Source organism: Miniopterus natalensis, chromosome 9, assembly GCF_054644295.1.
Source record: "Miniopterus natalensis isolate mMinNat1 chromosome 9, mMinNat1.hap1, whole genome shotgun sequence".
Classification (NCBI taxonomy): Eukaryota; Metazoa; Chordata; class Mammalia; order Chiroptera; family Miniopteridae; genus Miniopterus; species Miniopterus natalensis.
Genome location: NC_142089.1, coordinates 68691424 through 68709263, shown reverse-complemented (window position 1 = coordinate 68709263; position 17840 = coordinate 68691424). Strand labels below are relative to the sequence as shown.

The following is a 17840-nucleotide window of genomic DNA, read 5'->3' as shown; positions in this document are numbered from 1 at the left end:
GAGATTTGTGCAAGATGCAGAGGGAAATGCAGTCAGAGGTGGGCAGCGGGGATGGGTAGATGCTGAGGTGCCGGAAAGGCCTTTGGAGGAGGTCAGCAGGCGCGTTTCCGAGGTATAAATAGCTGGGCGCGGGGGAGTGCGGATCCGCAGCGGGAACAGCGTGTACAGCCGTGGCGAGTGTGGCACAGCTTCGCGCGCTCGGAGAATGCCGAGCGCGTCACTCAGCGTTGTGTAATGGGTGGCAGATCAGCACAGGTCACCGCGCCATGTGTGCCGCAAAACGAAATGTACTTGGGAGGCAAAAAGAAGAGGTACCAGGGTTGCACTCGCCGAGAACGGTGGTCGTTCTTTCACAGGGTCCAGGATTTGCGGTGCGCTGGCCAGTGTCCGGGCGCCAGGCGGGGCCCCACCCTCTCCCACGGCGCTCACATTTGAGTGGGGGCTTAACCTGGGGGGGGGGGTCAGACAGTCACCTGTTCCGGAAGGTGTCAGTGACGAACACAGAGGCAGGGGCAGTGCGGGGAGCCTGCGGGACGGCCGCGCGAGCCGCCCCGCACACATTTGGTGCAGAGAATTGACGGAAGCCTGCCTTTCAGCTTGTCACCGGCGGGACCGCCAGGTCATGCAGCGATCGCGCGTCTCTTCCCTTTGAAACGCTGCGGAGAGAAGGGAGCCCGATCTACAAACACTGACTAACGGCATCGCCACGCGAATCCCGGCGGCCAAAAAGGGCGGCGATAGGACTGCCGGGGCTTGCGGTCACTGAGTTTCCGGGCACCCGCGCCAGCCGCCTCGGGGAGCGCGGGGACCCAGCCAAGCGGGCAGCGCCCGGCTCCGCCGCCCGGAAACCAGCTCGGCGCCCGGCCGCTCTCGCCGCCGGCTCCCGGCAGCCGCGCAGCCCCGGCGCGGGGTGGGAGGAAACACCGCCGGCTTCCCGCAGGCCACGCCCCTCCCGCCCTGCGCACGCGCCTCCACTGGCGGCGGGCGGTCTTCCGCTTCCCGTCTCTCGGTGGAGCTTCCGAACCTGCGGGGAGCGACGAAACCCGTGTCGCTCGCTCTTCACGTCACGCTCGGCTTGCGTCCTGCTGCTTCCGGGTCAGAGGCCAGACGGTCCGGCGCGGCGTGGGCCATGGTGCAGCTTCGGCCGCGCGCGTCCAGGACCCCGGCGTCGGCGTCGGCGATGGTGGACGAGGGCCAGCCCGCGTCGGAGGAGGAGGCGGAGCACGGGCTGTTGCTCGGGCAGCCCAGCAGCGGCGCGGCCGCCGAGCCGCTGGAGGAAGACGACGACGGGGACGACGAGTTGGACGACGAGGCCCCGGAGGAACTGACTTTCGCCAGCGCCCAGGCGGAGGCGAGAGAAGAGGAGCGGCGAGTTCGGGAGACCGTGCGCAGGTTGGGAGCCCGCGGCCCGGCCGGAGAGCCGTCCCTCCCCGCCCCACCTGTCCCTCCTCGCCCTGACTTGCCTCCCTTCCTCCCAGGGATAAAACACTGCTGAAGGAGAAGAGGAAGCGACGCGAGGAGCTGTTCATCGAACAGAAGGTTCGAGTGTAGGGGGGGCGTCTCCTTTCGAAAACCGGCTTGGGGTAGGATTCTGAAAACAAAGGTACTCGCGCTCGTTGCTTGTCCACCGGTTGAAAATGGGAGTGGGATGAGTGGTGAATTTGAAATCATACGGTTGAACCCCACCTCTGACTCTCAGCTCGCCGGGACACCTCCGTCAGTCCTCACCGGAGGTAATCTGTCACTGGGTTGCTGTTAGTATTAAATGAGGTGTTTTGTAAACGAAGGGCTGTACCAACCTAGAGTGTGATTGCTCTGCTTTCTGATGCTCGGCAGATGGGCCACAGAGAACTGACTCTAAAGGGACAGGACATGACTGCTTTCAGTGTAGAACAGTGACTGAGGGTTGGGCACCCTTACCAGTGTGCACCAGGTCTTCCAAAGGATATGGAGCGGGTTCTGAGTTCTGGGATCGCAATTTTCCCACTGCTTAGAGATAGTGGAGGCAGTGGTCAGCCCAAGTTACTTATTCGCCTGGGATATAAAGCTGTCCCTAAACCTGTAACTTCAGAAGCAACCCAGGGTATATTGTCATGCACCTCACTTTTTGTTCTTTTTAAATCTTTTTAAGAAAAGGAAACTCCTTCCAGACACCATTCTAGAGAAGTTAACTACAGCTTCACAGACAAAGTAAGTAATGGATCTTATATTACTTGCTTACATACACCCGTCTTTGAATACATTTATTTGAATCCATATAATTGAAGAAATAATAAAGCCTAAATTTAAGAGTTAAACAGTAGCCCTATCCAGACTGAAGGGTTCAATTGCAGCCAAGGGCACTTACCTCAGTTGCAGGCTTGATACCCAGCCCTGGTCAGGGCCTATGCAGGAGGCAACCAATCAATGTCTCTCACATCGATGTTTCTTTCTCTGTCCCTCCCTTCCACTCACTCCAAAAAGCAGTGGAAAAAAATATCCTCGGGTGAGGGTTTTAAAAAAAAAAAAGCCTGGATGGCATGGCTCAGCAGTTGAGCATCGACCAGGAGATTGCAGTTCGATTCCTGGTCAGGGCACATGCCTAGGTTGCGGGCTCGATCCCCAGTAAGGGGAGTGCAGGGAGCAGCTGACCAATGACTCTCATCATCGATGTTTCTCTCTCTTTTTCCCCTCTCCTTTCCTCTCTCTGATATATATTTTTTAAAAAGTTACAGAGTAGATAGTTGAATTTGGTGGGAAAGATCGAAGTGTTTTACTTCTTGTCAGTCTTTCACCATTTCTTTTTGTTCATTTCCATTGCCAGCTGAGCTTTGCCATCCACTGAATGTTTAAAGCAGTTGCTATAGGCATCCTCTTTATCTGTCCCATGAGCTCAATCCAACCTTACTAAATTTTGACCTCAGCCCGGCTGGGCGTGGCTCAGCGGTTGAGCGTCGACCTGGTATCCAGGTGATTGGGGTTCGATTCCCCATAAGGGCACATGCCCTGGTTGCAGGCTCGACCAATGACTCATCATTGATGTTTTTATCTCTCTCCCTCTCCTTTCCTCTCTCTGAAATCAGTAAAGATATATTCAAAAAATAAATTTTGACATCAAAATGTTTTCTCTGTCTCATCTCCCCTTAAGGCTTTAAGTTCAAAAGCTTAGACCTTTTATCTTTGACCTGATTCTCAGATTTTCTGTAGAACTTTTCCAAAGAGTTATTCAGATCCCAAATACATTAAATGTAACAAATGTATTTGGTGGCAGATTTATCCTTTAAAACTAAACTCAAATATCACCTGTTCATTCTGTCACTAGTCAGCTCATTCCTTCCTCCTTTGTATAGGTTTTCTAGCACGGTGTAGGCATCTCATAGTGTTTTGTCACTTTTCATTTGTTTCGGACCAGATTCCTCAAGGCTAGTCCTTGTCTCCTTCTTGTCTCTTATGCTTAACCTGTTGAATTAATCCTCTGTGATCTCTCCAAATAAAATGAGGCCGGCCTAGCACCTTTCACTTCCTATTTCAGCTGATGTATTATATAGCTCATTCTTAAGTCTTTCACTTTAACTCCATTAACCACAGCAATCTGCTTCTTTGAAAGCCTGCTAATATGCTTTCAATTTAAATTCTGAGAAGATACTCCCATCCAGTATTTATTAGTTTGCTGACTGGGAGTTGGTGGCTGTGAACTTGGGGGGTGACTTGCTTTCCAAATCGAGTAAAGATCCTGAGTCAAAACTGAGAGTGGCGAAATGAAAGGAGGTTCTCTTCTTTGTAAAACCAGGTTTAATTGTGTAAGTTGAGTAATCTTTGCTGTCTGCCATTCCAATCAGTGTCTTTGTTGTTCTCCTTTAGCTTAAAGAAATCACCAGAAAAGTTAAAAAAAGGTATGAACTATTCTAATTTAAATAACTTCTCATGTAAAGTGTCAAGTGCATTTGTAGTCAGATGTTACTGGCCCTTAAGAGAGTTTGGGAATAGGACTGGCCAAGTTTAGCTTGGGCCTGCTGCCTTGTATCTTACAAATAAAAGTTGCATCCAAATTGGTGCGAGTGGATATTTAACATGAACTCCAGAAAATGTTCTTGATTTATTTTTACATAAGTGCTAACTACAAATAAAATTAAATTTTTTAGTTAACTTGCAGAAGAAAAATGAAGACTGTGAAAAAGAAAGTGACTCCAAGAAAGCTAAAGAGAAAATACAGAAAGTACAGTCTATTGGGTAAGAAGATTCCATGTTGTAGGATATAAAGGTAACCTTTTGAGAGAAAGTGTTGGCTGTGTGGAAAAATATTTTAATTAGTAGCAGTTTCAGATTGGATCCTCTGTAGGAAAACCAGTTGTGGTACTTATAAAGTATTTGCTCTACTAAACTGTAAATATTAGCTTGTTTCTTATAAAATAGCTCTATAATTTAGTTTTATTAGTGTATCTGTGCATATACAAAATAAGGATTTTTTTTTTTCACTTTTTGAGGCAGCTAACAAAAGTACTTTATTTTAAGCATGTTGTCAACCTCATTCATTTTCACCTTTTGTATTAATCAGCCAAAATAAAAGCTACTTGGCTCTAAGGCTAAAAGATCAAGATCTGAGAGATTCAAGGCAACAAGCAGCCAGAGCCTTCATACAAAATTCGTTGTATGGTCCAGGAACCAACAGAACTACTGGTAATTACATTATGGACTGTTTTTCTCACTTTTTACTACAAATAAACAAAAAAATGATAGATAATTCTCTTTTCTAGTAAATAAGTTCCTGTCTCTTGACAATAAGAGGTTACCAGTGAAAAAAGCTGCAGCCCAGTTTTTAAATAGCGGTTGGGGTAAGGTCCAGCTTCATTTTCTTGGTTCTGATACTTGATTATATATTGAATAATGTTTTTTAAGGAAATAGTAAATACTCAGTTACGAATTTATGAATTATCTTTTTTCTTATAATAGCTTCTATACTAATATTTTTAAGTTGCTTTTGAAAAACATCATTGTAGTATGTCTGTACATCTGACAAAAGCTAATTTAATAGACCTCATTTTAGTGTTTATATTCATATAGAGGATCTTGAAAAATTTTGAATTCTTTCTTGGGAATTTTGTATCTCTAATATTTTTACTGCACATACTTTCTATTCTAGGAACCCAGAAAAAACAAAATGCCAAGAGGTTTAAAAGACGGTGGATGGTCAGAAAGATGAAAACTTCTAAGTAAATCAAAGCTAAATGAAGAATGAGAACTTTCTATGTATGGAACTTATTTAGTTTAGAAGATTAATTTGTCTTAAAATCTAATAAATCATTTATAAGTCTTGTAAAAGGATCATTACAAAAGTCTCAAATCTATTTGGGGAAGTACCCCATTACATTTCATTCTTGAATACAATTGCGCCTTTAATCTTTTAGGGTCCTGGAAGAAATAGCAGTTTAAAAGGAATTATTTCCATTTATTTTTATAAGTATTTATCCATTTAATTGAATATAAACACCACCAGTAATGGCACCTTTTCTACCCCTCCCCTTAACCCACAGTGTGGGGGTGTGGCAGGAATGGCAGGGCAGAGGAGGAAAAATGGACATCCAGGAAAAGTCTTTCCAGCTACAGCTCTCAGATACCTTAGTCTCAGATGTTTTGGTGCTACTGATGAGAATTTGCTTCATAAAATACGGCATGAGAAAGAGTAGCTGTGAAAGTGCAGTACCTAAGTGTAGGTAATACCTACTTTTCTGAAGGTAAGCCTCAATGTACAAAATAATAGTCAACCAAAGGATATGGTCATCCTCTCAAACAGCTTGTTTACATTTTACTTTTAACTGGTTTGGAGGTTTGCTTTACTGGCAAGTAACATGCCTTATGATTATGAAAATAAGGAGATTTTTCTCTTTCTGTGTCAGCCACAGTATCAGGTTTGACCTTAATACAGGGAGGGTAGTAAACTGAACAGTTTTAGGTTGTAGGATTCAGCTTTATAGTAAAATTAATTTTAACTGCTCTAATTTGATATTAATCATAAGTATTTAAGTACCTAATATATAAACTCAGTTGACACTAATATCTGTAGAAGTAAATTTTTAATGGCTGGTTAATTATATCACTACATTTTTATTGCAATATAGTACTCATTTAAGCACTTAAAAATGGAAGGTGTACAAAGATTAAATTAAGACACGGTAAATTGACTAAATATTTGGTTTTTATATAAATAAAGGTCATAACCACACCGTTGACATATAATACTGTTATAATACAAGTTAAACTTGTGAGTCTACAACAGAATTCGTTGGTAGTTAAACAGGAAACAAAGTTGAAAAGACCATGTTAAAACAAAACTACTGGGACTAACAGGTCGGGATTGTAAGTAGCAACAAACGTATTCACTCAGCTCCTGAGTATTTCAAGTTTTACAGTACACATTAAAAATGATTTCTTCCATCAACACTATAAATTCAAACTGTCAGATGTTTATGCATTTTGCAAGTTACACTGATTGAATGCTTATATGGGAGTGGGGGGTCGGAATATCTCCCAATTTGAAGTTTACATCACCCACATGCTAACACAACACAACTTGTTCCATTTCCTTCCCCCCTCTCCCCCCCAACAAAGAAGGCAGGATTTTTTGGTTTCTTTTAGGTAATTGTTTTAAAGGATTTGTGATGATAAATTTGAATGTCTGAGATTCAGTAATATTTAACTCTTAGACAACTAAGAGGTTAAAGATGGAAAATAATTTCTCCTAACACTAAGTTAGAAAATCATTTGCATCATGCTGTAAACTAGGAAGCAATGTAAAGCGACAAAAACCTGTCCCCAGTACATAATTAAAAAAATCTAAATTTCAAATCAGCAGAGCTGGTCTACTTCCATGTTGACTATATGCCACAATATAAGTGTGAGCTCCTTAAATGCATAGCTAATGTAGGTAGTCTTCCACTGTGGCAAATGCGCAGGATCCGATTCCTGATCGAGCCATCAGTCCTAGACACTGTGTGGCCTGTCCCATTGCTAGGGCAAGTGGAGGTTGCTTTGGCAGATTGTGAGTTTCTGAGGAAAAATAATTAAAAATGGAAATAGCAATTAGCAAGACATTTTTAAAAAAAATCTCTTCAGGAAAATACTGCATTACTTACAAAATTATCAATGCATACAGCGCTCTTGACTAGCAAAGGTAGTTTCTAAACAAATGATTAATGCCCTGGAGGTACTACTCTGACGAGGTCATATAGTACTAGGTATTCAACTGTAAGAAATTCTTGCAGAATTTAGATTTTTAAAGTGTTAGGTACTCTTAAATCTTTCACTTCCATATTAACTATGATGGGAAAGATATAACTTTTTGACTGATATTTAAATGGAGACATAAGAAATATTTAGTATTTCTCTTCTATTTGACCAAGGTCAGTTGACAGTAGAAAAAGGCACTAGGTTTTTAGTAAAAGCTTCACCAATGTTCCTCTTACGGGGACAGAACACAACTGAGGCTGCCTAATTGTCTCCAAGCCATACTGGTAAATGTTATTTGAGTTGGCAGGGAGCAAGGGATGACGGTGACCATGAGAAATGATAGAGCAAAATCACTCTATAATTTTGGAGGGATAATTTACAATTGATAGGTCAAACATTTTAAAAACTGCCAATAAAATATTCAGGGTCCCACATACCAGAAATTTGTCAGACAGTTGTAGTACAAATGTACTTAATAAAATTTGTTCTTTGCCAGAAATGAAAAATGAACTAACGGTGAAAGTGGCCAAACTTTTAGAAGCTGGTTAATTTTTCCTTGTGAGTAGATGTCTGAATTTTAAGTTGATGCAGATTCCCAATTAATAAAATTACTAATCAGTCCTTCATAGACATAGTTGACAACAAAGGGCATAAATGACTGGTAAGGCTCCATATGATTTAATTCCACCCTTGGTTCAGAGGTGGTAATCTCAGAGAAAAGTTCTAGAAGGAGTGAAGCAAAAATAATGAGGAAGCAAGTTCAGGATTTAAAGTACAAGAGGACATAAAATAGGATTAAGAATATAAAAATAGGCAAAAAAGGATACACAAATTAGGGAGAAGGTGTGGGAAAAGTAGTCTGGGTTAAGATTACTAAAGTACTGGCTATCCTGTGGCAAGATGCTATTTGGCTAAATTTTGATAGTGATAAATTTTTTCTTTGCCAACTCTAAGCATGATTGACTTTATAAATTTAAAATGATTGTGCCTTAATTTGAATGAAGAATAATTTTTTATACAAAATCAACAGGGAATGTCTCCTGCAGGTTTACAGAGAGCTAACCTTGCTCAAAGTTAAGCATCTAAAGTTACTTTACTACAATTTTATTTTGACCAAGTGGGGCATCTGATTATAAGCATTTAAAAATTATTTTGGATATGAAACTTGCAAGAATTACATACAGTTAATGTAACTTTAAGCACTATTTATAAATTATATAATTTAGTATTTATAAATATGCAGACACCCCCCCAATGCAATTTAATAATCTTATTAAGTTTAAGCACTATTTATGGGTGAACCTACATAATATGTAGTACAATATGTAAGGATACATATTTTACTGGATAATGGCCCCAAATAATTTAATATTTAAAAATTTAATCCCCTTGAATAATCTAAGATACAAAAAAACTGGTAAACAATTGGTTGCTTCACAATTTTTTTTTCCAGGTCTGAGTGTTACATAAATACAAAACAATTATAGGGCTTCGTGATTACTAATAATGTAGTAATTTAAAAAATACAAGTATAGTAAACCACAATTTGCCCTATAATCCCAGCATTGCTACTAAGTTCTCTTATTTTTACCAATAGAGCTAAATGCATTTCATAACCAAAGAAATTACAACACAATTTAACAACACATAAAGAAAATTCACATTTTTTATTATATACAAATTCTAAATTTAAGAAAACTATAACATAAAGATATTACTCCTATTCTAAAACTTCAGTATGAGACCTTTACACATAATGAATTAAAAATGAACTTTATAGGGATAAACCAGATTAAGTCTCAAATAGGAACCCTCTTCATATAAAAAGTGTATTTGTTCAATATATAAACATTATAACCGTACTCTGGAGTGAGTTGCTCATAGGAATGGCAACCAACCAGGGGAACAGCAAATTCCATTTTCTCACTTAATGCTCACCCCTGGCTAAGCCTATTTCAATTGTTGTTCTCTTCCTCACATACCCTCTTTATTTGGTAAGGGCATGCAGTTGAATATGCTTTAATGCAAATATAATTTGACTTCAAGGGTTAGTATTGATGGGGCATTCCCAAGTCACCTGGAAGCCCCTTGTGCCTTTATCTTAAGCATGGTGGGAGCTGTAAAATGGGTGACTCATCAGGCCAGAAATGTTTATGTACATGCACACAAAAATTTCTAATTTCCAAAATTCCCCAGATGCATCCCAATGTACTGTTTTTAATTCATTTGAATCCATTTAATCTGGACTTAAAATAATGAAAGTTTCTATATTTTAAGGTAATTTTAATTTTAAAATGTAGAAAATCTTTCCCTTATGATTTTACCAAAATATAAAATGCCAGCACAAATGCCATCTCAAATATTCAAAGAATCTAGTTGGAGTTGTGCTTTTTGGCTTTACTTACCTAATATTGCACTGTTAAGAGCCGAGCACACAGGTTCTCTCTGAATTGGGTCAAGCTGATTTCCAACAGGGCTGTTCCAAGGATCGGAATAAGCTAGTAAACTGAATGCATCCTATTGAAAACATAGCAATTTGGTTTTTAATTCAATTAGTTCAACCATGGTGAGCACATGGTTACAAGTTGAGAGACTGATAAAATATGCTTTAAGGCACTAGGCTACTGTGACATTTAAACCCATTTACCTATATATATTTTAACAACTAGAGTATGCAGCAAAGCCTCATGTGTTTTTCATTCTTTTCGTAAACACATTCTCATCATCTTCCCCCTATCCCTACAATACATACAGAGCAGGAAAGAATATGAAAAATCGAAAAAACAAATTCCTGTGAAATGGGCTAATACTGGTTCAGGTAAAGAAGAAGACAAAACATTCAGATGCTGTACAATTTATTACCACTGATATGAATTTGACATAAAAAGGACAGGGACTGCTTGTATCTATTTTTCAAGTGGATGTGGTAATTGGACACATTTCGTTGGATGTCATCTTCTCAAACTCAATAATCAAAAAGTTAAACTGTCTCCCATTCAGGAACATTCAATAGTTCCAACCATCCTCAAGCCACCCCTCCTAAGGCAGCTGACACATACATAGTAGTCTTCAAACAACTTTTTTTCTTCTTTCTATGGGAGGCATATACTACAGTGGTCCCAGACATTGGCATCAACCACCAGCTTGCATCACTAGTATGGCCTTTAACAAGTAATGACCTCTAAGAGTCAGTTTAATCATTTGTGTAATGGGGATTATAGGTGGTCACATTGCACAGTCATGAGGACTAACTGAGCTAAATGAAATGAGCAATGTCGATTCATTCTAATCTGTCAATAAATGCCGTTTCATTATTTTGCCAAAGGCAATGCCGTAATCTGGAGTAATATTATAAAATAGTCCAGATGTAGTGAGATATAGGACAGCTTCCCAATTCAGAAGACATACATGGAGAGGTACTGAGGAAATCAGTGAATTCAGTAACAACTTGGAAATGCTGATTATGGATGTGTGGAAGACTGAAATTCCTAAAGAATACTGTACTACCTCCTTGGTACACTCCAGCATTCCTCTAATGATCTTACTAGTGTTCTGAGAGCAGAGGTGGAGGAAAGGCTGACTCCCATTCAGGAACATCCCTGGTCAACTGTATTACTGCCCTTTCTCATCCAAATTGGCGTCCACATTGTGAAGAGAATTGTCCATAAAGCAAAGGTGTGTAGTCAGTCCGCGGCTACCAGACAGGGAATACATGTCTCTAAACACATGCGGCTCTTCCACTGTCATTCCTGCTAAGTATTTCAAGTCAGACTTTTGCCCCAATTACTATAATGAAAGTTCTTTGAAGATTGAAAAACTTACACTTTTCAAATCTCCTGCAGCTACTCACAGGTGCTTGGTACAGGGAAGAAGCTTTACACACCTGCTGAACACAAGACCTGCTTCTTACCGTTTTTAAGATATTTTACGCATCCCATAAAGCAACTAGGTTGTACTTCCTGAGTGCCCCTAATCCAAATTTATTGATGGAAAGAATACTAATATCCAATAAAGCTAGCTCTAATCAATCACATTATTTCTAAAGACTGCGCTCGGCTCAAGACTTAAGTTACTCCACAACCATCTAATGAGGTACCATTAGATGGAACTTGAGGAACTGTCCAAGGAATAATTGGTACATAAAAACTTTAAGCACAAAACTATTCTCTTTGGTCTATATATGGGGACATGCTACCAAAAGGTGAAATGTCCCAAATCTCAAATCAGGACCATTCTTCTGTTTACACCTTCTAGTACTTAAAACAAAAACACATAATGATAATGACGGTAGCAACTTATTGTGCGCTAGCACCGTGTGAGGCAATGTTTTAAGCACTAACATGGATCATCTCATTTAATCCTCACAATAACCTTACAAGGTGGATACTATAACGTCCATCATACAGGGATGCACACTGAGGCAGTAAGTGATTAAGATCACACAGCTAGTAATGTATTTCTTTTAGTAAGATACAGTTCCTTTTTATTTTCAATCTAAATTTTAAGAGGAAAAAAAGTCTAAAATTCTGCTCTATTATTTTCCATTCAATTGAACAAACATTTATTGGACACAGCTGCTAGACAACTGAGGACACACCGATCACCAGGACCTCGTCACTGTTTCAAGGACACATAGTCTTGTGGGGAAGACATATATACATAAATAACATACAGTGTGTTGGTACTGCTTATGAACATACGGTGTATTGTGTCATGTGATGCAATCACAGAAATAGGCTCAAGCTACATGGATACCGAGGCTGAGCGAAAAGAGAATCATGGGTAGGGGGTTAGATCCCAAAATATCTCTAAAGGCACACTAAAAGGCTTGAATTTTTTTCAATAAGGCAATGGAGTTTTAAATATAGGAGTGGCATGGATTAGACTTGATTATAGAAGGATCACACAGCAACACTACAAAACACAGTTCAGAAGCAGAGTGAGGCTGTAAGAAAACGAATAAAACCTTAAAAAATAAGGTTTACAGCATCAAGTTCCCAGTAATAAATACCCAGAACCTTATCTTTCTTTACAAAGGGAATGAAATCAACAAAGCAACCTCAACGTTTTAAATCCTGCTGTAAAACTTAATTGGTGACGGCACCCAAAAGAGTGCAATTAAAGTAGCAGTACCACTGGCACATCATCACTGCTGATAAGCTGGCAGGTTTCTGGGAAGTGACACTACAGCAATATGTAGCAAGAGCCACAATAAATATATCCTTTGATTCAGTAACTAAGGACTTTATCCCAGTGGAATAATTTTAAGGAATAAAGATATATGTAAAAGGTGTTCAGTGAAGCACTAGAATAAAAGCAACTAAAAAAAAATCTAGCGAGAGCAATGCTTAAATAAACTGATATAGCAACATAGTAAAATACCATGTAGCCATTTAAAACTAATTGTAAATAATGTATAGAAACTGGAAGCTTTTATGACAATAAATAATATAAAGAACAGGGTAACTAAAATTACTAACTAGGTAAAATATATGCACAAGATTTTAAAGAACAAAATTGAAAATATCTGTGAAATATAATGGCATTAAGTTACTTTTTATTTAAAAAAAATCACCTCAGTGGGAATAATTTCTGAGGGAAATGTGACATCATTTAGGTAGGATTCTCAAACTGTACTTATATTTGGCTTAAAATCTGCAGCAGTTCCTAAACAGGGTGAGTCTAAATGGCTCCACCTCCGCTTCAGTTACTGGAGTAAAAGCCCCCTGGCTGGGGCTGCTCCTGCACCCTTGACTCGCCACACTGCAGAAGTTCAATGAACAGCTGCTGAGCAAAGTCGGGTAGTTCTCCAGGGAGCCTCTGGCAGACTCAGGCAGGAAAGGAACAAAAAGACAACAGGGGAAGAGGAAAGGAAGACTGACTGACAAAACCAGAAAAAAGGTCAGGAGGAGCAGGGCTGCTGCAGGGACTCCCTACCATGTTACCATGGGCAGGCTACGCGGGCTGCAATGTGCCGGCCGCTCCACAACTGTGGGGAAGCAAATACTGTACACGTGTACCTATGGCAAAGCATTTAGGGAGATCTGACCTTCGACTGTAACCAAATCATTCTCTCTATATGTGTATGATTCAGAGGTTTAAATAAAACCAGAAAAAAGATTGAAAATAAAAACACCCCACTACATCACATGTGATCTGAAGTGAGGAATAAAAGGAAAAGGGGTACTTTCTAAATCTTCTCAACTATGGCAAACCCTTTACTCTTCACGCTGCCCTCTACTTCTCCAGCCTTGCTCCCACTTGCAAGTGAGATCAGTTGCTCATCCCTACCTGGGTCAAGAACAGCTTGGGGACCACAAGGAAAGCAGCTTCAAATGTTAAGGAAGTCTCTTAGGGCAGCTGGCATTTGCTTAGAAGTCAAAGACGCAAAATCAAAGCATCTAATTCTTTAGATGAAGATGAATTACACTTTCACGTAATTCAATATATAATCAAGGAATATCTTTGAGAATAGGCCATGTAATACCATTCTCTGAGCTTCGTGAAAGTCGGAATCAAGGACAGTGAGCAGGTTGAGTGAAATCTTAAATTTTCAAAGGCACTGCAGAAATCACACGTTCCTTCATCATGCTCAATTAGCATGAGGTTTAAGCATGAAAGCAGATGACCTGCCCTAAAAAAAAGTCTGTGAATTCTTAAAAACACCTCATATTCCCAAATATCCCCTTAAACAATTCTCAAAGTACAGCCCAGGGACACCTGGGTCCAAGACCCTGCCAGAGGGTTTTGTGAAGTGAAAACTATTTTCACCATAACCCTGAGGTGCTACTTCTGTTTCTCGTTCTCTCCCTCCCACAACCATACAGTGGAGTTTTCCACAGGCTACAAGATGTGCGATACCAACCACCACAGACTGATGCAGAGGTAGACATGAGAATCCAGCTCATCTTGATTAAACCTAGCATGAAAAAGATTTGTGAAAATGTAAAGCAAACCCACTCTTCTCATTTTTCCCCCATTTTGGGGAAGACAGTTACCTTTCATAAATTTTATTTAATGGAATTACTGTTATTTTTAATGAATTTTAGTTTTCTAATTTTTAGTAAAGTAAAATCAATAAACTCTTTGGGAATCTTAATTAATAGTTTCTTAAGGTGTCTAAGAGAACCTTGGTATCTAGCAAAGAAGTAATCAATTTCCCAAATGGATGATTTTAGATACCTAAAATAACTTAAGAAAGGCCAAGAAATAGGTTTCTTCTTGACACTGTTGATATCAGAAAAGGTCCTACAAAGTTGCAGTTATGCTTTTCAAGTGAATTCAATCCCAATTTAATAAACATTCACTGAATACCTAGGCACTATATGCGTAAGACATACTTAAAAGGGGAGGGGAGTTAAGGAAAGACTTCATCTGACCTCAAAGAACTCTTAATCTTATAGAGCAAGGCAGCCATTTTCCTAATAGTATGTGAATGAATGATTTGGCTTTTTAAACAAAAAATAGCTTAAATCACATACATAATCCACCAATTTTCTTTTATTTAGCATAAAATTGTAATTTAACCATTTTTTCTTTAGAGCTGACGCTCACTATTAGAATAGCAGTTTGTTATCCAGTAGATGAAGTACTAAATATGGTGAATACACCTGTCTTCCCACCCCAGATACCGAAAATACAAGACTGCATGCCTTTAACTGAAGGTGTATATAGGTGTCTCCTTAACCCATCCTAGGCCAAGCAGACATGTTCTGTCTACACAGATCTGTACTGAGGCTATAATGCAGGTAGGTGTTTGATTTTTGCTGACTTTATACATATTCAGTGCTACCAGGTGTTGCTACTGGTGCACTGACTCTCAGTTTGTGTCAGAAAGGGATGGCAGGAGCCTTACCCTTTCCTACTATGTATATTAATATACAAGTATCACTACATGCGCCTCTCTTTTGTTTTTTGAACTTTCAAAACATTCATGATAAAATGTTTATAACAGGAAAGGAGCAAAGGGAAGCCTAGATAATATAGGCATGCCATTTGTACAGTTTTGCCAGGAAGCTGCAGTTTAATACTCTTCAGGTCTGTTCCCTGCATATCGCTAGGGGAAGGGACTGGACAATAGACACAATAAGGTCTGGGTGACATGTGAATGTGCTTGTCTGTCAATCACACCTGGGAACAAGCCACTGGCCAGAATAGGTGTGGCCACTGCAAGTGCAGGAAGATTTTATATCTAAACCTCTAAAGAAAGGAATTCCTCCCTTTTGGCTCTCGTTCTCTTGGGACTCTTGTTGCAGGGGGCACGCTCTGCATTCGCCCACATGGCTCACGGCCACATGGACCCCTCACAATGGACCAATAAATTACAACTAGCCTGATGCTCTGCTGGACTCTCTCAGGGAACGGAAACTTTGGACACTGGTTTTCCTTTTAGCACTGCTGAATCCCCAGCTGCACACTTTCTAGGACTGGTTTAAGGGACATGGGACTCTGCAAACTGAGGGATATAATTACACGCAAATAAACCTTTCTACCTCATCTCATTCTCCCATGCCACTCTTAGAGAATTCTTTTTCTCAAGATCATAAGAACCCCACTCCCACTAGCAATGGAGAAATTCCACCCATGCAGTTCTCCAATAACAAACCTAATACAGGATGGAAAAAAACCAAAAACAATGGCTAGGTTAATGTTTCATAGGCGTCAGGGTTGGTAGGACTTTTTTAGTATGAAAAAAAAGTTGAAAACCATGTATTAGACCTGTAATCTGCTGCAACTCTGAGCAATGTTTACTAAAATAAAAAATATCTCCAATTTATAGTTTTACAGCATACTCACATTTTTCCTAATAACTTTGCCGATTTTACTGCTGAGAAGACTAAGAAAGTAAGCTGACAAAGTGCACACAATGCTGACAGGTGGCACAGCTGGGACTGGATCCCTATTTGTTCCTTTAGTCCAGTGCTCTTTCTAGTAGAGCAGAGCTGCCCAAACACATCGAAGGCTTTCACTCTCAAATAGGGAGCCAGGGAGGAGTGCATGTCCAACAAGAATTTCTAGCTCTACTCAATGTTTTACAAAATTATAATTTAGTTCCTTTGAAACATATAGTGTATATTTTTCAAGGGAAAACAAATTTACCTTCAACATTTTTTTATTTGCTGTGTTCTTGCCACATTCTCTCCTCAGCTGTTCACTCATTGCTTGTAGCTCTCTCCCGAAGTGAATCATTCTTTCTATGGCGGCTTGACTTCCTCCACACAACTGGCGTCTTAACTGACTTGAATCAACTTCTGTAACCCAAACAAACAAGTATTTTACTACTGTACTGGAGTGCAATGGAGAAATGAATATAAATGGTTTATAACATTTTATATATTTAATTTAGTAACTATTACCTAGTATTTTTCTCTAAATATGCAGATTTATTTAATTTAATATGGAACTTTGCAGCTAAAAGATATGCTTTATCTAGGTCTCAAGAGTCTAGGCTCCAATATCTAGCATGCAGTTGGACAGGTGACAACCTTTCAGTGTTAGGATGTACCTATATGTCAAGGAAAATTTTATAAAAAGTTAAGCACAATTCTCTAAAACTATATTAAGCAACATTAAGAAAAAAAGAAAAAAGTTAGTAACTGCCTCTCAGGCTATTTTAACTGCCATAGAATAGAGATACAATTAACAATACCTGGCCGCTAAGAGAGGCTAAATAATTCTAACAAAAACACAGAAGACACCATATTATACTAATAAAAAAGGGTTAATTACACTTCTTTTAGAAAAATACTACTTTTAGAAAATAATTTTATAGCATATATCTTGGTTGACAATAATCAATGATCAATAATGTAACCATTTAAATTACTAATAACATAATCACAAATGATTATAATACTTAATATTTAATAAGCACTTTGTGCTATTAGCTTTTCACAGATTAGCTTAATTTTCATAATGACCTATGAGGCAGTTATAATACCCATTTTACAGATGAAGAAACCGAGGCACAGAGCTCTTAAGTAACTTGTCCAAGGTTACACAGCTAGTAAGTGGCAGTTGCAGAATTTGAATCCAAGTAATCTGGCTCTAGAACTCCTGCTTTTAATCACTATGCTCAAATTACTCTTTGAATGTTGAGGTTGCTGCTTATCTGATATAATAAAACTAGGCTGCCTTTTTAATCACTCCTTGCTTGAAAAAATGAATTATACATTAGAATACATAATCCCCAATAAGGTGGTTGTATAAGTAATAAAAGAATAACTTTACATTTAGAAAGTAGTTTCTTATATATACTCATAACAATTTGAAAAAATACCTTTTAACTTGAAAATACTAGGAAGTCTAATGTTGGCCATGGAATTCTGACAAAAAAGAATTTAAATAAAAAATTTTCACTTTCCAATTGATGGGAAAGTTTGCTGATGGTTCAACTTTATGGTATAACTTACTACACAAGTTGTCAACAAAGTAAAATTAAGCATGACAATTCAGGAGGGAGAGGAGGTAGATTCATACTTAAGCACCTACTAAGTGCCAGGCACTGAAACTATGCATAGAAATTCTGCTTGATAAGAATTTATAAAATAATCTCTACCCATTTGGCCTTAACTGGCTATAGTAAAATGAGTATAAAACCTTTACTAATAAGCTGGTACTGCTGCACCAATAACAGC

General features: G+C 39.3%; 2 protein-coding genes across 2 annotated transcripts in view; one reads left to right on the top strand and one right to left on the bottom strand.

Moving 5' to 3' along the window:
• The first annotated feature begins 1007 nt into the window (after positions 1 to 1007).
• On the top strand, positions 1008 to 5301 carry NOL7 (nucleolar protein 7). Its single transcript, XM_016217114.2, has 8 exons — positions 1008 to 1392; positions 1479 to 1539; positions 2132 to 2190; positions 3841 to 3872; positions 4122 to 4209; positions 4535 to 4656; positions 4734 to 4811; positions 5120 to 5301. The coding sequence occupies exons 1-8, from the start codon at positions 1130 to 1132 to the stop codon at positions 5191 to 5193; spliced, it is 777 nt and encodes a 258-aa protein (XP_016072600.1). The 5' UTR covers positions 1008 to 1129; the 3' UTR covers positions 5194 to 5301.
• A 732-nt stretch (positions 5302 to 6033) lies between these two features.
• The window catches only part of RANBP9 (RAN binding protein 9), a 77742-nt gene continuing 65935 nt past the window's right edge, over positions 6034 to 17840 (bottom strand). The window contains exons 12-14 of the mRNA XM_016217112.2: positions 16303 to 16454; positions 9609 to 9720; positions 6034 to 7023 (exon numbers count right to left, since the gene is read on the bottom strand). Coding sequence (XP_016072598.2) covers positions 6893 to 7023; positions 9609 to 9720; positions 16303 to 16454 — 395 coding nt within the window. The 3' untranslated portion in view covers positions 6034 to 6892. The remainder of the gene's footprint in view (positions 7024 to 9608; positions 9721 to 16302; positions 16455 to 17840) is intronic.